Genomic DNA, 25214 nt, shown 5'->3' with positions numbered 1-25214 from the left:
CCGCCAAACCCACCCTGAAACTTACAGCCTAGAAATCTCCCGATCCCAGCATCCCCGGAGAGGAAATAAAATCACATCATTCTTTAATGTCGCAAAATCAGTATACAGTTGCAGTAATACATTTTTGACATTTGGATCCCAGAGCTGACACTCTAAGACCCTAACACACGGGTCAGGGTTAACCAAGTGGGCCGTAACTTTATTACAAGCCCAGTTAACCTCTTCCCCGCCACATACATGTACTAATGTAATTCTGGGTATTTATCTCTATGCCATTTAATTCATGACATCTTGCTATGGTGGAGAGTGTGAGTACTTGTATTTGCTCGTACACAATGGAAAGTAATTGATTTGGTGAGGATATGGCACAATGAGGTGAATCTCTTGATCCAAGCTGGTAGTTTTATATACAATTGTACAATATAGTTGATTTTACGCTTTTGTTATCCGGTTGGCTATGTAAGTTTGTTTTAGTTTGCACACTTGTGTATATATTCACAGCCCCACCAATGAATATGCAGCCCATCGGAATCACATTGCTGCAGTTGATGCGGCATGCCGTATCGTGTCGGAAAGTCAACAGAGATTGGGTTAGAGCCATTGAAATCTGTTGAATTACAATGCTAAGTGTATAGATCAGGGGTGGCCAACTCCATGCCTCAAGGGCCACCAACAAGTCAGGTTTTCAGGATATCCGTGCTTCAGCACAGGTGATTCAATCAGTGGCTCAGTCATTCTGACTGTCACTTAATGAGCCACCTGTGCTGAAGCAGGGATATCCCTAATTCCGGCCTTGTTGGTGGCCCCTGAAGACAGGAGTTGGCCACCCCCGGTATAGATCTCTGTTGGCTCTGGACAAGATACATAAAGCAAATCTTCGCACCCCGCGGTTAAGCGCGCTTCCCGAGGTGGGTCCCGGTTAGAGGTAAAAGGAAAAGCAGAGGCGAGCAAGGGACAGGAAGCGTTGGAAAGAAACATGCAGATTTACCTGGAGAACCTGCTAACGATTCTGTTCTGCTGACAACAAAGGTGCGTGACAGTGACAAGGGAACTGGCAAGGGGGAGAGACAAGAGAAGGCACCATGAGAAGAATACACAGGGAAGCCGGGCAGTCACCCCACTAACCAGGGAGAAGGAACTCATTCAAACGGGAAACAAATCAACTTTGGAAAAGATTTATTGATCTCTGTTTTCCTGAGGGTTTATTCCACACATTTCCACTACGCATTTTGTAATACATTTCGTTGATGTTCCATTTTTTTGCTGTCTGTTGTGATCTTTACCTGTCTTTTTTTTCTGCAATATAGAATATTTCCTTTTGTTTTCTACAATTCTTTAGAAAACAAATGTTTTTTTTTTTTTGCTTAAATATGAATGATCTGTCGTTTAATTTCCCTTTTTGTTTAACTGCATTTAATAATAAATTCTAATTCAAATCGCATAAGTTCCGTACAAAGGAAATGCCTTGGTCATTTGGTTGCCGTGAGTTGGGGCGATTTCTCATCGTAATTAATCTCGTAGTGTGGTTTTGAGATAACGTTTCAACAGTAAGGTGCAACAGAAGCAACTCTCAGGTCTGAAGAGGCCAACATGAGTCTTTATAAATAAGAGCAAATCATTTCAAAGAGGAGACATTAGTTATGCAGGAACAATCAGGTACACAGCACTTCTCGTAATAAGAATGAATAAGAAGGTACACAAGTTAGAGAGCGGTTAAGAAAATCGAGAGCAAAAAAGACACTGAACCAGTCACAAGGATTTGCAGATCTGTAATACGAATGATTAACATGGAACAAGTTCCATGCATACCTGCACCCGCTTTCAAACATCTACTGTAGTGCCGATGAGTAGTCTAAAACAAATCTGGGGCAATCACCAACAAAACCCAGGTACATGCTGGGTACATGCTGCAACATTTCAGTGATATTTCTGCAGACAGACTAATGGCCCATCGGATTAACAGCGGGGGTCCCTGGCAGTCCCATTCAAACTGAATGCGACTGCCAGGGACCCCTGCTGTGTTCATCCGATGGGCCATTAGTCTCTGCAGAAATGTCACTGAAATGTACCCAGCATGTACCCAGCATGTACCTGGATCTTAAGGCAAGTTTTAGAATACTCGTCGGCGCACCTGTATATGTGCTCACATATCTTTGAGACATCCTATAGGTAACAGAGATGTTACCTACCGGGCCAGTTTTATAGAAGTCAAATTGACAGCACTACAGGAAGCCATATAAATTGCGGTACAGTAGCCTGGTCTGCAGTCTTTAATACAGGTCCATATCTTAGATCAGGTTACAAAGCTCCTGATTGCCAATGGGAGACACCTGGGAAGGCTTCTATGGATTGTACCAAGATCTACAAGGTCTGAAACTCGTCATGTAAAGGCAACTGGTAAAATGTAGTGGGTACCGTGCAGAAAAAGGCTGTATAGACTCTGATGCACAAGACAGCACAGCGCTGTGATAAACGCAACATTTCTTCTGATCCTACTGGGGTTTTCCCATCCACCTTGGTGGGAAAAACCATCAATGAACAAAGGATGACAATACCAGGAATTCAGGGACAGAGTATGGGGTAAGACACTCGGACTTCATGCTTCCAGCATTATAGGGTGTATGCAGACTCGCAGTATAATGGTTGCCATTTTTCCCATCTTGCTGACAGTATATGCACTGGAAAAGCCTGTAGCCCATCCCACTGCATATATCACATACTCACTAGCAGAGAATCCGTTCTGAAAGTCTGAAACCGAGCCCATGCATTCAGCACTACAACATATATACAATATTCATTGCTGCGCGGTCTTCGGAAATATAACGTTTCATGTAAAGAATTTCTGTTCTCTCAAAACTATAACAGGTTTGCTCACAAGGGAAGATATTCAATGAAACATGATACACAAAGATCTGATATTTGTATATCAATATTAGGCATCCCTAATCACTGTCCCAGATACATACGGTGACCATGTAACTATTCATTTACAAATGTATGTATAAACTTTAAACTGGGGTTGTAAGCAATTTACCCAATGGGAATAAAGGGCAAAGATAGATGAGAGAGAACTGGTTTCTCAAATACAGCAGGTAGTTGCAACGTTAGCAATCAGTGGAAATGTATAGCTGTTTTGGTATAAAGGGATAATAAGTGAATAGCGATTAACCAATGGTAAAGGTGAATGCACTTTATACCCATTTAGAACATGCCTTTTTAGCAATGTACTTTGCACCTATTCTATGCTGCTATCAGTTAAAGTACATATTTTAATGGGATGCATCATGTTTTGAGGATCTTGCAGTCATTTTCCCCCTGCAACAGTAAAAACGGTTAGTTGTCAGCTGGAATAACTGATCTGCTTCATGGTTAGAAACGTTACAAACAGAGGATAATGGATAAAGTAGGATATCGCCATGTGCAACAAGGTACATTTTTCTAACGGACGCGAGGAGTGTTTCTAAATATGATAATAAGCAGAAGTTGAGAGTGTGAGAACAGTGCGGAGACATTACCAAGAGTGAGTGCTTAATGTGAGAGACCGAATTATGCAGGGGTTCTCATCTCCAGTCCTCAAGACCTTCCCCCCTCCCCCCCAACAGGTCAAGTTTTAAGGATATCCCTGCTTCAGCACAGCTGAATCAATCAAAGACAGAGCCACCTGTGCTGAAGCAGGGATATCCTGAAAAGCTTACCTGTTTGGGGGGGAAGGGGAGTTGAGGACCCCTGGAGTAACAGGCATGCAGTGAGCTGGCCCACAGCACAATGGGAAACGGTTTCCATATTCAATTTCCCCAAAAAAAGGCTCATCAGTTCAGTCTCCACTCCGTGTGCAATTAAGTGAATGGAATCCAACTATAACAATTGTTTATTTCGTTAGGAAATAGGCTTGAAACACAGGCAGAACATTATCAGAGAGACCGGGATGTATGCACTTACACCGTGTAAATATCCTACACATACATGATAAATGAAAACAAACTAAATATAAAGCAATTTGAACCACTAGATGTTGCTATAACCCTCAGTAGGATCAGTCTGATCTGTGCCTATTATACTGAGAAACTAGATTCATTCAGCAACATGACGGCTAACGACACCAATAAGGACGCATTAACTAATTCACTGCCAGAGGGTTTAAAAGGTGCCTATTTACACTTATTGACAGTCGATACTCAGTTGGACTTTTGTGAGGTAAGCGTAACATTTCTCCTGATCTCACTGGGCTTCCTCCCGCCCACCCTGGTGGGAAGGCATAGGTCTGTGTTCCCCTTTCTGTTCTTCACTAGAAAAGCAGGTCACTGAACGATAAAGGATGGCAGTGCCAGGTCAGAACAAACTATGCATCAATGCTAGTGTCCAGCGACAATCTGCGGGGTAAGACAGGGGTGCTTAACTCCAGTCCTCAAGCCCCCTCAACAGGTCAAGTTTTCTGGATATCCCTGCTTCAGCGCAGGTGGCTCAATCAGCCCCAGCTTACGGACAGGTGGCTCAATCAGAGGCGCAGTCTTCGGCGGAGCCTCAGATTGAGCCACCTGTGCTGAAGCAGAGATATCCTGAAAACCTGACCTGTTGGGGGGAGGGGGGCTGGAGGACTGGAGTGGAGCACCCCATGCATAAGGCACTCGGTCTCCATGCTTCCAGCATTATGGGGTGTATGCAGACTCGCAGCATATTGGTTTCCATTAGATTTCCATCTTGCTGACAGTATATGCTATGGAAAAGCCTATAGCCCATCCCACTGCATATATCACACACAGGCACACCCCACATTAACGTACGCAATGGGACCGGAGCATGTATGTAAAGCGAAAATATACTTAAAGTGAAGAACTACCTTTTCCCCACTTATCGATGCATGTACTGTACTGCAATCGTCATATACGTGCATAACTGATGTAAATAACACGTGTAACAGGCTCTATAGTCTCCCCACTTGCGCACAGCTCCGGTACAAGTAGGGAGCCGATATTGCTGTTCAGGACGTGCCGACAGGCGCATGCGCGAGCTGCCGTTTGCCTATTGGGCGATATGTCCTTACTCGCGAGTGTCCTTAAACCGGGGTGTGCGTGTACTCACTAGCAGTGAATCCGTTCTGAAGGTCTGAAACTGAGCAAATGCATTCAGCACTACAAAATATATACAATATTCATTGTTTTTACCGTGCAGTCTTCGGAAATGTAATGTTTCATATAAAGAATGGCTGTTCTGTCAAAACTATACCGGATTCATAGGGGGCTCGTTAAACAAAAGCAAAGATCTGACAATTGTATATCAAAATTAGATATCCCTACTCATGTCAATATTCATATATAAATGAGTGTATAAACGTTACATGTAAGTGCTATGTTTTTGCTCTTCATTCATAGCCCTGGAATACAATGTTATGGTTAGTAATAAGCAACTCACTTTATCACTTCACGGCCTCTGCATATTTTAAGCCTGGTTTTAAAACAGAGAGCTGAACTGTGCTGCCATATTCCAATTAATCGTGGATATCAGGTTCAGTGATTCCTACTTAGAACAGAAAGATGCTCGGGAAGTAGCTTTACAAATGCTGTAACGTCAGGTAGCCTCCTCCTCAAAGGCCAATGGAATCCAATTCTTCATTTTACTGGAACAATAAGGATTCCAACAGCAATTTGAGACAAGGCGTTGGGGGCATAAACCTGAACATTTTGGTCCAATGTTGATTTTATATCATCTTGTGATTCTTTATATTTAGATTGTAATATTTCGGGACAGCATTTTCTCCGGCTAGTACTACATCGAAATAGGAAACTACTACAGAGAATAATAAATCACATGGGAAAAGAATACCTGGTGATGCTATGAGCGCCATGACGCCATAGTATGAAAAGGCACCAGCTTCAAACTTCATGCCTTCCTTTCCAGCTTCCACTTCTACCTTCCCCTGCAGAGGAAAACATACTGTGCTTTACCCGGGTGATCAATTACTATTTAGCAAAGCAGAAGCATTATAATGAATGCATTGGCCTCGGAAGTAGCAGATCTAGTGCCAAGCTCGTGCTTTCTAGGGCAAAATATCTTATCTCCTGTGTCTCAGAAGCCAAGAATTAGTCTGCAAGCTCTGTAGGTGGAGATTAATCGCGCGTGCACGCGCTCATATTTTCAAGCAATATACAGAGCTGTATTATATATATATATATATATATATATATATATATATATATATATATATATATATATATATATATATATACACAGTGGTCGACAAATCACCAAAAAATCTACTCACGTGTGCTGCTTGGGCCAATAGGAGCTCGCCACGATGTTAAATCCACTCGCCCGGGGCGTGCAAATGTATAGGTTTGTCGAACACTGTATATATATATATATATATATATATATATATATATATATAAAAATATATATATTATATATATATATATATAATATATATAATATATATATAATATATATAATATATATATATATATATATATATATATATAGCAACTGTAAATATTACTGTATGTTCATTTGCATGTCTTAGACAGGTCTGCAACCCTGTCTAAGACATGCAAATGAACATACAGTAATATTTACAGTTGCTTTATGCTTTACTGTGGAGGGTTTTTGTCACTTTTTTTACCCACCATAACCTTAATGACAGTATATATATATATATATAGTATTTTTATATTACCAACATATGCACTAAATGTATTAAAAGCAAAAAGCAACAGAATCAAATTTTTTAAAAAACACGTGTAAAATGGAAAATATGATCATGTTTTAGCACTAGGAATTGTGAAATTGCCACAAAAGTACTTCTCTGCTTTGTTCTTCTGCATTCATCTCCCAAACCCTTAGCACTGGCCGTGCAAAAAGAATGATGTATTTAGATAATTCAAGGAATGTAAAAATGGAGAGCAGTTCTTGCAAAATAGCGAGTCAAGCAGGATACGATGCCCCCAGGGTCACATCATCCACATGTTACTTCCCACCTCGTCTTAAAAAGCAGGTGTTTCAGGGGTATAGGTCATATGCTCAGCCCCTATATGGATAAGTTTGACGGATCTTAAAAATGCTTGAGTGAGCTGAAACTCTTAGAAGACATCTGCATTCCAACATACACTAATCTTGAAAAAGCTGCGTAAAGGAGCGAAACGAACGTTGGGGGAAAGGGTGACACAACTCACATGGTCTAATGTGACGTCAGACGTCACGTGGGTGGAGCTAACTGAAAATAAGGGAGAGGCGCCAACAGTACTAAAGAGATATCTCCTAATATCGCATGAAACACTATCGATCCTAGGTACTTTGGTTAGCTTGACAGCCTATATGAGATTTATAGCAGCTAGATTTAATAATTAAAGACCCAGTACTCTATAGAAATAAATAAATACATCACATAGGAAAACACTGTCACTAATTGAGTGACCTATATAATACACTCTCCTACCTCCACATGTATTTAAGATATTATTGTAATGTATATTATTGGAAAAGTTTAAGATAATATTATTAGAGGCTATTTTTTAAAGTAAATTCTTAGTTATCTGAGGCACTTTATATTTTTTCACATGGTTGCTACATAGATCTGCACACTTTGAATGGGGTATCTTGTTCCCTCTCTCCTAGTGTTCATGTGATCTAAAATGATGATGTGCTTAGGTTCTTCCTTTTTTCAGGCAAAACCAAAAGTATCTGAGACATAAGAAACACCACATTTGTGATGTACGGTAGAAGGACAGAGATAGGGGAGCAGACACTCAAAATGTGGAGCGATTTAAGAAAAACCAGTCTGACCTGTAAGACAAGTACAAAGTAGTCCACTGGCTTATTACGCTGGTAGAGGTAGTATTCAGGGGACTTCTTGTTCTTATCATCAAACTTCAGCTCCTGGATGACATTGGGATGTTTCAGGAGCCTTAGAAGGATCTTCTCCGACATCTGAGATGGGCTAAAAGCATCCACTTCTGGAGAGGAAACAATATCATTACATTTTATTAAAACTATGGGACTGCGTTCATGTTTAAAGAGTATCTCCAGATACACGGTAAGAACCCGTAAGAGGTTTATCCCATGGATACAATTGTAGATTGGACATGAAATGCATCAAGGAGATGGAGGTTTGTTTGCATTTCTGAACATCTGCAATACATTCATTACTTTAAGTGGTCCTCGTACTTTTTCAAGGAACCAGACACTAAGGGAGATTGTCATAAGTAAATTCACTTTTTTTCTATAAAGATATAGGCATCTAAAGCACTTTCTTAGGAAAAAGAGAACTTAAAGAAACGCCACAGTCATCATAACGTACAGCATACAAATACAGAACATGACACTGCTGTCCTTTTTCATACCTACAGCTCAAAGCATCATTTCCGATACCATGAAAGCTGGCTGCAACCGATTAGGCTATGGCAAGTTGTGAACACTTCAAAATGCATCAGGTAAATATGAAAAAAAAATTGCCTTCAATGGTGTATCTGTGATTGTGTCTTGTCTTCACCCCTGTTGCAATGTAACGCAGTGATAATACAAACGCCCTTCCCCAGAACAGGCAATTCCCCTTTTTAATCACAGTTAGTAAATTCACAATCATGTGGGGGAAAGTACCTGCATTTATTAAAGTCCTCGGACGTGAAGAATTAGGTGGTTTTTAGTTTTCAATTAAGCCGTTTAATTATTATTTACATAAATTGAGCAGCTTGTCTGAAGACAGCAATATGTATTCCCAAAAATCTGTAACATGCTAGATGGAGCTCTGCCCTCCATGAATATTTAAAGGGCTGGAAAACTGCATCTTATTTTCTGTCTTTTCCCCCCAGGTCCACTCCATCGCTCTCGTCTGTCCCCCCATTGTCCCGATTTCTACCACTCTGCACCCCTCTAGTAGCTTGCTCAACAAAAACAGGCACGTCAAATGTCACTCGCATGGTATTTTGAGCTACAAGTGCCACTTAATGAGATCAGACCTTCAACACACAAATTGTATTTCTTTTATGATACAAAACACTAAAAAATGTGACACAGTATGAATCCTTAAACCTTCACTTTTAAGTAAAAAAGGAAACTGAGACGTCAAAACATTTTTAAAGGATAAAATATCGAGGTTTACGTTTCTTTTTAAAGACAAATCAACTGTAAAATATAACAAAGCACTCAAATTCACACATATTTTCCATAATCTGAGCAGGAATGTGTGGCAAGTGAATTTCTTTTTTCTGATTATGGCATTATCCTATCCAACTGAAAGAGAATGAAAGAGTGCATTCTCCTTGCTAATGGCTCTGTCAGTATACCTGGTTACTGAAGCAATGCTAAAACACACAGGTTTATGCATCAATTGTACAAGCCATTGTTGAACATGTAACAATGGATACATGTTCATTTGTATCTGTGACTGAAGGGGGGAACTAAATATGCAACACATTTATAACAAGATGTATCAAGCTCTTAATTTCCTCTGTTTCACCATCAAAAACACCTGCATAAAAGATTAGAGCCATAAGAAACCGGAACCAGAGGTTTGAGCCAGTAGGGTTACAAAGGCTATTTGCTTGATATGGTAAAATGTTGTGAATTATTTTCAGCTAATATATTGGAAATAAAACCAATGGGAACGATCAGGTGGTATAAGGACAGGGCTAATTATTGTGAGAGCATGTTTGTGCGATTTTCAGCACACGTAAGTGAGTAACTACTAACCGGACCCTTAGTCCACAAAAAAACACGTTTAAAGAATGTAAAACAAAAGTTATCATCCTTACAACAAACATTCAATTTCTTTTTTTGGGGGGGAGGGGGGGTAAATGAGTTTTTTAGGTGTGATTCTGAATGCACAATAAAGTTTAGCCAGTTAACTTGTTATTTGCCTCTTATTCTGCCCTCTTCGGCAGACAGGAGAACAGACATGAGATTTTGTTTTGAGCAGGTGGCGACCCCGTCACGTGAGTGGTTCAGCCAATGAGGGCGAACCACCCACGGCCATGCCTCCACCACACCTCCTCTGCGTGCCTCCTGTCTGCAGTTCACATGCCGCTCGGAGGCATCGCAAGGATGACGTCACCCGATTGCGCACACGCCCAGCCGGAGCTGGTAGGATCGTAGCCTTAGCTTATGTTGCTTACAAACCAAGTTGAAACAATTATTTTAAATGACCTAGAAGTGGGAGTCAGCAACCTGCGGCTCTTTCCGCACCTACATACGGCTCTCCTCCGTCCATAGGTTGCCGCTCCCCAGCTGCTGCCTCTCTCCCTCACTGTGCTGCCGGTGACTGCGGGGGGCCCGGCCGGCACTGGTCGGGTCTCTTGTTGCCGCAGGGGCATCTCCCCAGCTGTGGGCCCACCCACCTATACTGTCCCACACCGGGCCTCTCTGAAGCCGGCAAGCACCGGAAGTGCGTGCCGCAACTTCCGGATCGCACGGACATCACAGAGCGCCCCGGCGGCAACAAGAGGCCCGACCAACGCCCCCACCCGCAGCACGGCGAGGGAGAGAGGCAGCAGCTGGGGAGCGGCAACCCAGGACAGTGCAGGAGAGAGGCAGCAGCTGGGGAGCGGCAACCCAGGACAGTGCAGGAGAGAGGCAGCAGCTGGGGAGCGGCAACCCAGGACAGTGCAGGAGAGAGGCAGCAGCTGGGGAGCGGCAACCCAGGACAGTGCAGGAGAGAGGCAGCAGCTGGGGAGCGGCAACCCAGGACAGTGCAGGAGAGAGGCAGCGGCTGGGGAGCGGCAACCCAGGACAGTGCAGGAGAGAGGCAGCAGCTGGGGAGCGGCAACCCAGGACAGTGCAGGAGAGAGGCAGCAGCTGGGGAGCGGCAACCCAGGACAGTGCAGGAGGGAGGCAGCAGCTGGGGAGCGGCAACCCAGGACAGTGCAGGAGAGAGGCAGCAGCTGGGGAGCGGCAACCCAGGACAGTGCAGGAGAGAGGCAGCAGCTGGGGAGCGGCAACCCAGGACAGTGCAGGAGAGAGGCAGCAGCTGGGGAGCGGCAACCCAGGACAGTGCAGGAGAGAGGCAGCGGCTGGGGAGCGGCAACCCAGGACAGTGCAGGAAAGAGGCAGCAGCTGGGGAGCGGCAACCCAGGACAGTGCAGGAGAGAGGCAGCAGCTGGGGAGCGGCAACCCAGGACAGTGCAGGAGAGAGGCAGCAGCTGGGGAGCGGCAACCCAGGACAGTGCAGGAGGGAGGCAGCAGCTGGGGAGCGGCAACCCAGGACAGTGCAGGAGAGAGGCAGCAGCTGGGGAGCGGCAACCCAGGACAGTGCAGGAGAGAGGCAGCAGCTGGGGAGCGGCAACCCAGGACAGTGCAGGAGAGAGGCAGCAGCTGGGGAGCGGCAACCCAGGACAGTGCAGGAGAGAGGCAGCAGCTGGGGAGCGGCAACCCAGGACAGTGCAGGAGAGAGGCAGCAGCTGGGGAGCGGCAACCCAGGACAGTGCAGGAGAGAGGCAGGCCCAAAATAAGCGTGTGTGTGTGTGTGTGTGTGTGTGTGTGTGTGTGTGTGTGTGTGTGTGTGTGTGTGTGTGTGTGTGTGTGTGTGTGTGTGTGTGTGTGTGTGTGTGTGTGTGTGTGTGTGTGTGTGTGTGTGTGTGTGTGTGTGTGTGTGTGTGTGTGAGTGTGAACAGAGTATGTTATTTTGGGTTTCTCACAGTTGTATTTCCGGAAGTGGGACAAACTTGCTCCTTTAAGAAAACATTGTGATGTGTATTTGGAAAATAAGTGAAACGGATTACTGATAATGCGCCTGGAGGGCTGGTGATTAATATGTCTTTCAGAAGTTAGGCCCTCGTGTAGTGATATATATATATATATATATATATATTGGGGGGGGGGGGGTTAGTGTGTGTATTTGGGGGTAGTGTGTGCGTGTGAGTGTGTATTTGGGGGGGTAGTGTGCGTGTGTGTATTTGGGGGGGAAGGGGTAGTGTGCGCATGTATTTTTGGGGAGGGGGGTAGTGTTTGTATGTATCGTGTATTTCTAAATGACAAACTGTTTTGCACAGAAAAACAATGAAAAAAACAAAATAAAGGGAGGTGCATTTTATTCCCCCACATATTTGTTCATTTCCCTAATTCTGATTAAAGTAAGTCTGTGGTATGTTAATGCTTATACAGTATATACCTATCAGTGTGGGTACAGTGTATGTATGTGTTTGTGGGGGTGTAATATTCATGCATGTGTTGCGGCTCTGTGAATATTTTGGACAAAGAAATGCTTTATAAAATGGCTCTTCTTCCTTGAAAGGTTGCAGACCCCTGACCTAGAAGCATCTGATTTTCATGAACTTAAAGTGCCAATTGCCTAGATCTAACCACATGACTGTTTAATGTTGAGCTTTCGTTCAATTCTTAGGGTTCTGTACAAACCTGTCCTCAACCTGGTTCAGATGAAGCAGAACCCAAAAGTATAAGTGGATTCTCAATACATCGCAACCTCTCAAATCCAAGATGGCTCACTCCTTATTCCTAAGGGCAAAGTAAGGATATCACAATCATGTCATTCTATATTCTATTCCTGGGTAAATGTTACCTTTAGACAGCTCTGGAAGCTACATTTTAGAGAGCTTGTTGACTGCCTTTGTCATTGAACCAACATGGAGCCAGTGGGTTAAAAAGACGAATTCCACCACTTAGCCCAGGAAACAAAATGACATGAAAGCGCAAAATGAACATTATAAACCTCTACAGTCCTTTTCCAAGCCTCACCACCACCCCCAATCTAGCTCTCAAATGGTTAGTGATTTCACACTGTGATAAGCCAGACTTGCCTGTTGCTAGGAAGCGGTGCATTGCCAGGAGAAGCTGTGGGGAGATTTTAACCTTCATCTCGTTGTCGGTTTGTTTAAAAGCAGAGAAATCCTGCTTTTTCTCTCGATGCGCCACTTTCTTTTTCGTCCTGTTATCAGCTGTGACATAAACGAAAAAGCCCATATTACACAGAGAATTCTAGTAACAGACAGGGGTAACCATAAAAAAATAAATCAATTAAAAACGCTTTCAACACTTAGAATAATAATGAAAAAAATAAAAAAATAACCTGCTCCTCATAGGTCTGGCCCAGCATACACATTGAACATTTACTGCCAGTAGTAAGAATCCACTTGGATACAACATACTCGATTACAGCTATTATGCGGGGGATGTTGTTTTTAACATGTAATTTTATGCCACTGTCTGCATGTCCTTGTCTTAATGATATAAATGCCTTATAGTTTTTCAGTAAATAGGTATAGTGGAACATGCAAGGTATGCAATAAAACAGGGCCTTTTCCCTCGGGTTTCCTGGAAATGAGGACTTTAGACTTCCAGGAGTTCTCCAAAAGGTTCATCAAGGTTCCGCACAGGAACAGGCGTCCACTCCCATTCATGTCAATAGGAGTTAACGCTCGTACTGGTGGATTAACCAGTAACGAAGCTTGATGAATCCGGGGGGCAAGTGAGATGCCTACTACTGGGCAAGAGGCTGCTTTCACTTACTTGGACAATCTGAGCCAATCAGCATGCACAGAATCTGAAAGTTCCATGCAAAAAAAAATTAGGGACCTCAACGGAGAACTCGGATTGTTAAACACCTGGTAATAACCTCATAATTACTCCTTCCGTGCGAAGTCATGGGATTAATGAGAAGTCACGGTCTGATTTAATTGTACAGTAGTTCAGTTGTACAGCAAGTCTGGACGCAGCAAAGAAAAAAAAAACTCACAAGTAAAACAATGTCCTCCAACCGTCTCTCAAAACCTGTACATTCATACATCAATGTATCAAACTGAATACATCACCAATCTGTGGAAGACCTGGTAATGAACATTACAGGCGCCATTTTGAGTTTGCCACCTAATCCCTTGTGTGACTCACTATATAAATCGGTTTCATCGAGGATCTCGGATTTGATGATTTCTTCGATCACATCTTCCAAAGTAACAATCCCAAGCACTTCATAAAACGGGTCCCCTTCTCCCTCATTGTTTACTCTCTGTACTATAGCGAGGTGAGATTTACCTGCGGTAATAAAAAACAGGAGGAAAACAGGAAAGCTATGTTAGTACACACTGGATCCCTTTCATTTCAAAACTATTGGAAGAACAGATAAAATTAAAGCAGTGTAATGAGTGAATATATATGAATTGTATTTTAATATAAGGTGCAACGCCCCCTCCCTTTGTTACTCCTTGCTGAAATGTTACATTGTACCTGGATCCTATGAAAACAAAAAACACCCACCACCAGGTTTATTTAAACATAAGCTTATGTTCTTAGTTGTGCTTGTCACAGAAAAGAACAAGATCACATTATCCTGCGACACTGGGGAGCAGAGGTAGGCTGCAGCTTTAAAGCTGCAGACCAAGCAATATCCTACAGCTGTGTTTTTGTTTAATAAATCAGTTCTTTACTGTGAGAAGATACTTGTAGTTTTTTTTTTAAAAACAACTCCGAATTACATTTTTAATGTATTGTAATGCAACAAGCATGTTTTGTTTCTATAGCAAACATTTACAAAGTCACATCCCCTTCCTCTTCTGAAACGAGCTCTGACACACCCACTTTTTGAGCCCTGCCCTCTCTCTAGCAGTGCACCAATTGTATCTAGTGACTGCCTGGTCACATGATCTTCCCCACAGAACTTTGCATCTTGGGTCCTCTTCTGCTGCACTGACAGCCATTTAGCGAACCCCGAGCCGGATCTTCGCCGATCGATCACAGGAGAACGGATCGATCGGCAACTTAGCTAATTACTTATCAGTGATTGGATTGTATTGATGCCCATATTAAAGGGCGGAGAGAAAAAAAACGTCAGCTTGGATAGCTGCTTTCTTAAGGGTTTCATACTAACATGAATTCTGCTTAAAATCAACTTAAAATGTATCCTTAGTCATTTTAAATTAGACTTTGGTGAAGTCCCTTAAAAATATTTGTTTTGTGAAAGGAAAAGATACAAAGTGTTGTCTCTCCCAGGTTGCAGATTCCCTGACAGCTTCTACTTCTTACGTAATCAGTCATAAGCCAACCAAAGTGGTGTGTCTGTGTGTGTCTTTCTGTGGGTGTGTGTTGTGTGTGTGTACAGCGATAGGGAAATCCAACTGGGAATATCTGAAGGGCTATGTACAGTATCATGCATGCAAGCTGGCTTTCTTGGCGTTCATTCATTCATGCATAATTCGTCATGTATCAAAATACAATTCATATAACCTCTGCATTCTGTTGTTACCAGGATGAGGTAGGATGGGAGTTACCTGACAGCCATATTACATTGAAACGTGTCTATTTTTGTATCACTTGCCATATTTTTTCACATTTTTTTGCTATAATATCTGAGGTGGTATTACCATTGTCTACTTAGCAAACAAATACATTTGAATCATTCTGCATACTGAGTTATCAGAGTCTGCGGGAGAGAAATACAATGATGAATTCATACTGGTCTGGAGCAGAAAAAAACTTGTAACATTCCTATTCATACACAGGCACCACTCCCTACCCCAGTGTTAATTTTTTTTTAAAAAAATTGGATACTGAGCCCCATAATTATATTGTGAAATTCTGCGGAACCCCAGCCCTCTCTAATAGTGAGTCTGAGATCAGATACATTGTAAGGAACCCCAACCCTCTCTAATAGTGTCTGAGATCAGATGCATTGTAAGGAACCCCAACCCTCTCTAATAGTGTCTGAGATCAGATGCATTGTAAGGCTGCGCTTATAGTGCCGGTGACGTCGCTCAAAAACAAATGCATTTTGAAGCCGGTCAAATTTGATTTTTCAGAGGCTGTCGCCACATGTGACAGCCTCTGAACCAATCAAAGACCTGGTCACCCGCGACGTCGCCGGAAAGCAAATTACAACTTTCGCTAGCGGCGTCGGGTGACGTCACCGGCACCATAAGCTCGGACTAAGGAACCCCAACCCTCTCTAATAGCGCATCTGAGATCAGATGCATTGTAAGGAACCCCAACCCTCTCTAATAGCGCGTCTGAGATCAGATGCATTGTAAGAAACCCCAACCCTCTCTAATAGCGCGTCTGAGATCAGATGCATTGTAAGAAACCCCAACCCTCTCTAATAGCGCGTCTGAGATCAGATGCATTGTAAGACACCCCAACCCTCTCTAATAGCGCGTCTGAGATCAGATGCATTGTAAGAAACCCCAACCCTCTCTAATAGCACGTCTGAGATCAGATGTATTGTAAACTCTTCTGTATTTGGTACAATTTCAAATGACCTGAAACTTGTAAGGAACCCAACAGTTTCTAGAAATCCCTGTTGAAAAACACTGCTCTATCCTATAGAGCAGGGGGGCGCAAACTTTTTTCCCTGCGCCCCCCTGACGGCTGTCCCCTCGCTCCCGCGCCCCCCCCAACCCCAACTTACCCGCGCTCCGGCGTAATGACGTCACGTTGCCATAGCAACGTGACGTCACATGACCTCGCAGCGTCATTTTGACGCCGCGTTGCCATGGCGACGCCGGGAGGAAGCCGCCGGAGCCACGGGTAAGTATGGTTTACAGAGGCCCTGCAGCTCCCCCGGCACTTAAATTAAGTGCCTTCGGGAAGCGCGCGGGGCCTCTGTAAACCCCGCGCCCCCCGTCGGCAGTCTCGCGCCCCCCCTGGGGGTCGCGCCCCACAGATTGCGCACCGCTGCTATAGAGCTTGCAGTCTATTCTTGGTACCCAAGACAAAGACCCATATACAGTATTCTGTGAAGACATTTTCAGCACTATAGATCAGCCCCATTCAATTGAATAGGTCTAACATTTTCTCCAGCACAGGTAAGATAGAAAATAGACCAGGTGGAGATGCATGGGAGAGGGCGACATGACCAAGGTTGCAAGGATTTGAACTGCATTCGCCTGCTTCTAAGACGATGACCAGTGATCATAAGACTACAGGTGTGCCGACGAGTATTCTAAAACTTGCCTTTGAAAATCTGGGGCAATCACCAACAAGACCCCCATGTACATGCTGGGTACATGCTGGGTACATTTCAGTGACATTTCTGCAGAGACTAATGGCCCATCGGATTAACACAGCATGGGTCCCTGGCCGTCCCATTCAAACTGAATGGGATTGCCAGGGACCTCCGCTGTTAATTCGATGGGCCATTAGTCTGTCTGCAGAAATGTCACTGAAATGTTGCAGCATTTACCCAGCATGTACCTGGGTCTGGTTGGTGATTGCCCCAGATTTGTTTTAGATTACTCGTCGGCACTGCAGTACGTCGTCTCCCCTTTTGCCACTTGCAGTTTCAACAGCCCTCCATTTATGGCATTAAACAAGAATAAACGATTTTCTGACATTTGCCCACAAATAGAGAAAAAATGAGAATCCAATTAGAAAAAAAATAAATATATAAGAGACAAAATATATTTTATAAGTCAAATGGATCTTTACTAAGGCTCGAAGAATGAAAGAAGGAAACTGACCAATGCATGAAGACATTTCTCTTTAGCTGATAAACAATGAATCAGGTTAAATAAATTACATTTTCCCATGGACTTTGGTAAGTGGTTAAAAATTCTTGGTGAATGCTGTTTGCTGAAAGTTGAAATTCTTTTGCTATTCTCAGCTTGTGATCATTTAAAAGGAATTTTCCAAAGAAAAGTCTAATATTAGACTCAACATGAAGTTTCCATTCCTCTCCAGCTATATTCTCACCAAAGTAACTGCTGTATAATCTGATTGTCTTGGAGCCACTCATTCAAATGCAGATAGACATACTTTACAAACCAGCTGACCACTAACAAAGAGGCTAAAATCAGATGTTTCATTATTGGTCCAAATGTGCTTAAGATGATAAACTAGAGTAACATACATTACATAGTACAGCTCAACCCCGTTATAACGCGATCTGTTACAACGCGGATCCGGTTATAACGCGATGCCAGCGTGGCTCCCAATTTTCGTATTTATGAATACTTTACAACACGTTTATTGGTATCTTAAATACTTTATTGTACAATGCATACAATTGTACATTATTTCTAATGCGATCCGGTTATAGCGCAATGTGATTCTTTGGACCCCAAGCACAGCGTTATAAGGGGGTTGACCTGTAATTGTAATGATTCAGAAACAGGAGCTTATGGTACCGAGGCCTATGGCTCCCACCACTGTTGATGACAAGTTGATGACTCCCATGAACCAAGCAAGCTATCAATGCACTAAACCCATAGCACGACCATAATGTTCCCACCCCTGCCCACCACAAAGCCATCTTAACAATTACTCTATGCCCATCACATGAAATGTTCTATATGTAACCCCTCTATTGTTTTACAAACTAATGTACAGCGCCCTGGATAACGGCGTTATATAAATGTTGTTAGAAATAAATGACATTACCGTTATAAAAGAGCACATTTTATGGCTTGCAAGATGGCAACTATGAATCAAGCATTGTAATTGGTTAGATGACACCTTAAGCTCTGAATTAACCTTCCCCATGCTCCGTTTAAGTGAAATGAAGCCGAAATACAAATGAATGAAGCGTAAATATTTCCAAGCAAGGGAAAGACTGCTTCACAGTATATTACATGGGACAAAACGTCCGACATTGACACCCAGTGCTGGGCTGGTGAGTGTGCCGCTTTGCATCAGAACACAGTTTAGGAGTGTGCAAATGATGACAGCAAGACCTCAGGGCTCACATTCTCTGTTCAACTCCAGTAAGCCGGTTTGTGGAAAAACTAACTATTTGATGTGCTTTATAAGGATTTATTGGTTTCAGGCCCTCTCCAGCAGCAAATAAATTACAATGGAAATTCCCACTCACAATAAGTACAGGTTTGTTTTCCAATTGTAAGGATTCAAATCTACCTCAAACCATTTCATCTAAACAGAAATAATAAAACTGCTTAGAGTTAAAAGATAAGAGCATGTGTGCAGTCATGTTGAGGAAATGTAATATAATGATCAAATATGGGTTTACTGCATAGTCAAACTGGGGTATTGCGGAAAAACAGGAGATAAATGCCAGGGGCCCACTAGATTTACAATATCGCTTGCACTCATGCATACAAAAAACAGACACAAGATACATACCCTCACACGTGCGCCCAGATGCACGCCCTCGCACCACGCACGCCCATATACATGCAGAGCTCCCCCTCCCACCCACGTACATATATTGAGACACAAAGCAGACTGGCTCACCCACATTCACATATATAGACTGCCATGGGAGATTGACCGTGTCTATTCAAGATTTCGGGAGTCTCGCGGTCATGCTGGGAGACTTGCATGCCCATCGGGAATTTCTCTGGCTACACAGTAGCTCAGTCCGGGCCTTGCTCCCCATCTGTTATTAGGAGTTTTAGGTAAAACTACAAACATCAGTCTGCTTTGATTGTTATTCTAGCAATTACGTGTGTTTATCATTTTTTTAGATGAACAAGACAACATATTAGTGACTTTATGGGCCTATTTGCAAAGTGTATCAGTGAATGCTGGTATTTCTCCCCGGTATGAGGTAGAAAGCAGACGTGATATGCATTCAGCTACTTCTGTGTGATAGTCATGACATCGTTCAGAAACTTGGCTAAGTGGGAGAATTTTGAAAATGTATTTAATAAAAACAGAGCAAACATTTTTTGCTCTGAAGCACATGGGAACTATTATAGAACAATTAATCTAAAATAATGGTTATAATATGTGAAGGGTAATTCCACTGCAGTGACTCAGAAGCGAGCCAATCTGCCATAGACTTCACCAAAAATAGTTCACGATTCACAAACCTTGTTTGCTAAACATTGGCTATATTTAAGCTGCACAAACTACTAATATCCCTTGAAGTCTGGCGACAGTTCCTCTCATTTTAATAATAATAATAATAATGTTTTTTTTGTTTTTGTTTCCCGCACTCCTTTTTCCATTGCAAATTCATTTTCTCAACGTCATAAGCTCTTTAACACAATGAATAACTGCACTGGAACTGAACGCTGTGTCTTACCTGATGTTCAGAGAATGCACTGAACGAATACATTAGTGTTAAGAACACCTGGTTTAAATCGGTGTCAGATCTCTGTGTAACATCGAACATTGGACTTTATCTCCCTATGCCTCAAGCAACAAAATTTGATTGCAATCACTTTGGGGCGTGGGCTCCTTATACTGTACCTGCAAGATTCCATGTACAATGCTGCAATTCATTGAGAGCTCTATTTACGTAAATCGCATCATTATTATTGAGACCTTTTCAGTGTGAAATCTACAATAAAATACATTTGATTGAAAACAAAGACGTAGCATGCAGAAAAACCCTAGAGTCCTCTGCATGGAGCCGACTCCTCCCACAGCAAAATGCATTTGGAGATGGATAACAAAACAGACACGAATGTAAATATCTGTATGACAGGCAAACAAATACTGATATGGATAAAAAGATCTCTGGCCTGAAAATCTTACAGTCTACAGGTAAGAAAGGGGTTGGGTGAAATACAAGCCGTACATGGACAGAGAAAGGTGGCGGCGGCTAAGAAAATCACTTATGTTCTCTCGGAGCCCAGCATTTGTCTTGGCATAGAATGGTACAAAGAAATGTAACGGAGCAGATATCAGAATATTGAGAATGCTTCCTTAAAACAGTGTTTTTCAATGTGTGAAGTGAGGTTAAGTGTGATGGTGCAGGCAAGGAATTGCAGATGTACTGTATGATGCAGCCTGGGCAAAGTATCCAAGGCCAGAGTGATGAGAGATTACTAGATGAAGATGATAGGCGAGGTGCAGCAGGTGAGAAGGGGGGCACATGGAAATAGAATGTTAAAAGTAGCGATGGACATGAAGAGCCTTGCGTGTGAGGGCCAGGATCATGAATGCATTTATAAAGGATATTTCCAGCCAAATGAGTGATTTACATATAGCACACCCAAAGGAAGAACAATAGACTAGGGAGATGGGTCTGTAAACGGTATGTTAGGTTGACAAGTAATGAAAACAAGGTTTCAAGACAGCGTCGGATAATGCAGTGAAATAGTACTTTGGTTATCTCAAAAATATTAATTAAAAATATGTTATTAGTGTTGCCTCGTGTGTGTTGGTAGATTATAATAAAATAAAAAAACAGAATCATAGTCATTATTTTCACGTCAGAATGAATTGGGCAACAGCTGTCTCTGCACACCTAGATCTATTTTTAAACCTTTTATCTGATTGGTTGGCGAAGCCAGCCAATCAGTAAGTACAGCATCTGGTTAGCCAGTTAGGACCAACCAGAAAAGAAAAGGTTTAAAACAAAAAGATAACAAAAACCAGTATATAAGTGCACCTGTAACTGAAAATAAAGTGCACTAAATGAGGACGTGGAGTTTAACATAAAAACCATTGGGGGATACCGAGCAGAGCACCCCGCCTAAGGCCCGGGGGATACCGAGCAGAGCACCCCGCCTAAGGCCCGGGGGATACCGAGCAGAGCACCCCGCCTAAGGCCCGGGGGATACCGAGCAGAGCACCCCGCCTAAGGCCCGGGGGATACCGAGCAGAGCACCCCGCCTAAGGCCCGGGGGATACCGAGCAGAGCACCCCGCCTAAGGCCCGGGGGATACCGAGCAGAGCACCCCGCCTAAGGACCGGGGGATACCGAGCAGAGCACCCCGCCTAAGGCCCGGGGGATACCGAGCAGAGCACCCCGCCTAAGGCCCGGGGGATACCGAGCAGAGCACCCCGCCTAAGGCCCGGGGGATACCGAGCAGAGCACCCCGCCTAAGGCCCGGGGGATACCGAGCAGAGCACCCCGCCTAAGGCCCGGGGGATACCGAGCAGAGCACCCCGCCTAAGGCCCGGGGGATACCGAGCAGAGCACCCCGCCTAAGGCCCGGGGGATACCGAGCAGAGCACCCCGCCTAAGGACCGGGGGATACCGAGCAGAGCACCCCGCCTAAGGCCCAGGGGATACCGAGCAGAGCACCCCGCCTAAGGACCGGGGGATACCGAGCAGAGCACCCCGCCTAAGGACCGGGGGATACCGAGCAGAGCACCCCGCCTAAGGCCCGGGGGATACCGAGCAGAGCACCCCGCCTAAGGACCGGGGGATACCGAGCAGAGCACCCCGCCTAAGGCCCGGGGGATACCGAGCAGAGCACCCCGCCTAAGGACCGGGGGATACCGAGCAGAGCACCCCGCCTAAGGCCCGGGGGATACCGAGCAGAGCACCCCGCCTAAGGCCCGGGGGATACCGAGCAGAGCACCCCGCCTAAGGCCCGGGGGATACCGAGCAGAGCACCCCGCCTAAGGCCCGGGGGATACCGAGCAGAGCACCCCGCCTAAGGCCCGGGGGATACCGAGCAGAGCACCCCGCCTAAGGACCGGGGGATACCGAGCAGAGCACCCCGCCTAAGGCCCGGAGGATACCGAGCAGAGCACCCCGCCTAAGGCCCGGGGGATACCGAGCAGAGCACCCCGCCTAAGGCCCGGGGGATACCGAGCAGAGCACCCCGCCTAAGGCCCGGGGGATACCGAGCAGAGCACCCCGCCTAAGGCCCGGGGGATACCGAGCAGAGCACCCCGCCTAAGGCCCGGGGGATACCGAGCAGAGCACCCCGCCTAAGGCCCGGGGGATACCGAGCAGAGCACCCCGCCTAAGGCCCGGGGGATACCGAGCAGAGCACCCCGCCTAAGGCCCGGGGGATACCGAGCAGAGCACCCCGCTTAAGGACCGGGGGATACCGAGCAGAGCACCCCGCCTAAGGACCGGGGGATACCGAGCAGAGCACCCCGCCTAAGGCCCGGGGGATACCGAGCAGAGCACCCCGCCTAAGGCCCGGGGGATACCGAGCAGAGCACCCCGCCTAAGGCCCGGGGGATACCGAGCAGAGCACCCCGCCTAAGGCCCGGGGGATACCGAGCAGAGCACCCCGCCTAAGGCCCGGGGGATACCGAGCAGAGCACCCCGCCTAAGGCCCGGGGGATACCGAGCAGAGCACCCCGCCTAAGGCCCGGGGGATACCGAGCAGAGCACCCCGCCTAAGGCCCGGGGGATACCGAGCAGAGCACCCCGCCTAAGGCCCGGGGGATACCGAGCAGAGCACCCCGCCTAAGGCCCACTGGGAAGTGAACGCAGCTTCCTGCCCAGTGGTCACAGCGGGGGTGAATATACTGGACTGCTTGGAGACATCGTTTAGGCTGCAACCCAGAGCACTTTCTCTCTTGTGGTATGAGATACTGTGTGGGGACATCGATCCCCTGTGCTCGCTACCCAACCCTTTCACAGAACCCGATTTCCTGCTCCTTTTACCCACTAAACATAAAACAAACATACAGCAAGAAACATCTCCCAGTTGCCTTATATCGGCTAACATTTTATTGTGCTTTTTCAGGAGCATTTGGCCTATGTTCATTAAGTTTTATGGTGTATGTGTGTAAACAAATCTTACAACATTGCCTAAAACTTACTGCCAGATGGAAGCAAAGATAAAGATTTATTTTCAATGCTTAACCCGTTTGGCGCTAACGGCGGCGCATTGCAAAGCACCGGCCCCACTTATTCACACACAGGTAATCTGAGGAACAACCAGGCATAATGAATTATAATGGTAACGCATATTTCATCATTTAAAATAGGAGTTGGGCATTGTTATAATATAGCTCTTTTCTTCTTCTGTTTGCCTGAAGAATTTTATTTCATTGAGGAAATATGGTCATTTTATAATCTTTCATGCATCTTTTCTTTTGTAATAACACCATACGAGGTCCAGAGTAATGGCGCTCGGCGCCAGTCTTCCTCCTGATCTTACTGTCTTAGGCCTTGGCCATGTTTGGCGCTTGCTCGCTCTCGCTTGCTGCCGCTCGCTCTACCTGGAGCTTTTTGCTGTCCTTACAGAGGAGACAGCAAGCGCTTGGGAGGCGGGTATCACTGTGTGTGTTGGTAGCTGTCAGTGTGTGTGTCACTGGGGAACGTGTGTGTGTGTGTGTGTGTGTGTGTGTGTGTGTGTGTGTGTGTGTGTGTGTGTGTGTGTGTGTGTGTATTATATAATATTTTAAAAATTAAAAAAAAAAGACATGTTGTGAGAATAAATTATTTCTTAACATTGTGCAACTTTGATAAATATATTCACGCACACACACACGCGCACACACGCATACACATACACACACACACACACACACACACAATGCACACACATATACATACACACACACACACACGCGCACACACGCATACACATACACGCACACATGCATACACACACACACACGCGCACACACGCATACACATACACACACACATGCATACACACACACACACGCACACACACGCACACACATATACATACACACACACACACACACACACATGCATACACATACACACACACACACACACATGCACACACGCACAAAGGCACACACACACACACATGCATACACAAAGGCACACACACACACATGCATACACACACAAAGGCACACACACATGCATACACAAAGGCACACACACACACACACACACACACACACACACACACACACACACACACACACACACACACACACACACACACACACACACGAGACATGGATCGGGGTAGAAGGGGGGCAGACCGTCAGGGGGCGGGCGCGTCACTGGCCGGGGGCGGGCCAGTGACATCACGGAGCTGGTTCGCCCTCATTGGGCGAACCGCTCACGTGACCGGCCTGTCTCGCCGGCAAGCGGGGGAATTTTAAATTCCCCCAAGACCTGCGCTTCCGCAAGCGCGCGGAAGCGCAGGTGAGCCCCTACTAAAGCCGCTCTAATTGCGGCTGTAGGGGCTCAGTGCTGAGCGGGAGCGCGCCTCAGCGCGCTTCCACCAGCAAGCAGGTAACATGTCCGGGGCCTTAGGCCTCGTTTATAGTAGAGCTGCTCACGTGACGTCACGCCTCCCGATGCCGGCAGTGCAGGTTTCGCACGATTGACATCACGCGGTCGTGCGCACTGCCGGCATCGGGAGGCGTGACGTCCCGTGAGCGGTTCACCCCCATTGGCTGAACCGCTCACGGGACGCCGCTGTCGCGGAGGAAGAACAATTTTGGAAATCTGTGCGCCTGTACATACACCTTCATTACTGTCCATATGTCCTTTCCGGCGGCGGCAGCGCCATTATAAGCTATTAAACATATGTGATGAATATTGCTTTTGTTATTGACTAATTAGAAGAGTGGAGCTGGGATATTTTGTAAGATGATGGTCACTAAGTTTTTTGTTATTTTTTTTGGATTAGACCAAAATAAAATGCTATTTAGACATTTAAAAAGTTATGGTGGGTTAAAAAAAAATAAAA

The 25214-nt window shown here is 45.0% G+C and overlaps 1 protein-coding gene across 3 annotated transcripts in view; it reads right to left on the bottom strand.

Annotated features, from left to right (window-relative positions):
* The window catches only part of CNNM2 (cyclin and CBS domain divalent metal cation transport mediator 2), a 103925-nt gene that overhangs the window by 17498 nt on the left and 61213 nt on the right, over nucleotides 1-25214 (bottom strand). For 2 of the 3 annotated variants that reach the window (XM_075612513.1, XM_075612512.1), the window contains exons 2-5: nucleotides 13828-13971; nucleotides 12741-12878; nucleotides 7777-7946; nucleotides 5821-5914 (exon numbers count right to left, since the gene is read on the bottom strand). In XM_075612513.1, coding sequence (XP_075468628.1) covers nucleotides 5821-5914; nucleotides 7777-7946; nucleotides 12741-12878; nucleotides 13828-13971 — 546 coding nt within the window. Of the gene's footprint in view, nucleotides 1-988; nucleotides 1052-5820; nucleotides 5915-7776; nucleotides 7947-12740; nucleotides 12879-13827; nucleotides 13972-25214 lie in introns of all 3 variants that reach the window. The other variant, XM_075612511.1, reaches the window with a different exon arrangement.

Source organism: Ascaphus truei, chromosome 8 (genome assembly GCF_040206685.1).
Source record: "Ascaphus truei isolate aAscTru1 chromosome 8, aAscTru1.hap1, whole genome shotgun sequence".
In the NCBI taxonomy this organism is placed as follows: Eukaryota; Metazoa; Chordata; class Amphibia; order Anura; family Ascaphidae; genus Ascaphus; species Ascaphus truei.
The sequence above is the reverse complement of the archived record's forward strand: the minus strand, read 5'-3'. Positions and strand labels throughout refer to the sequence as shown.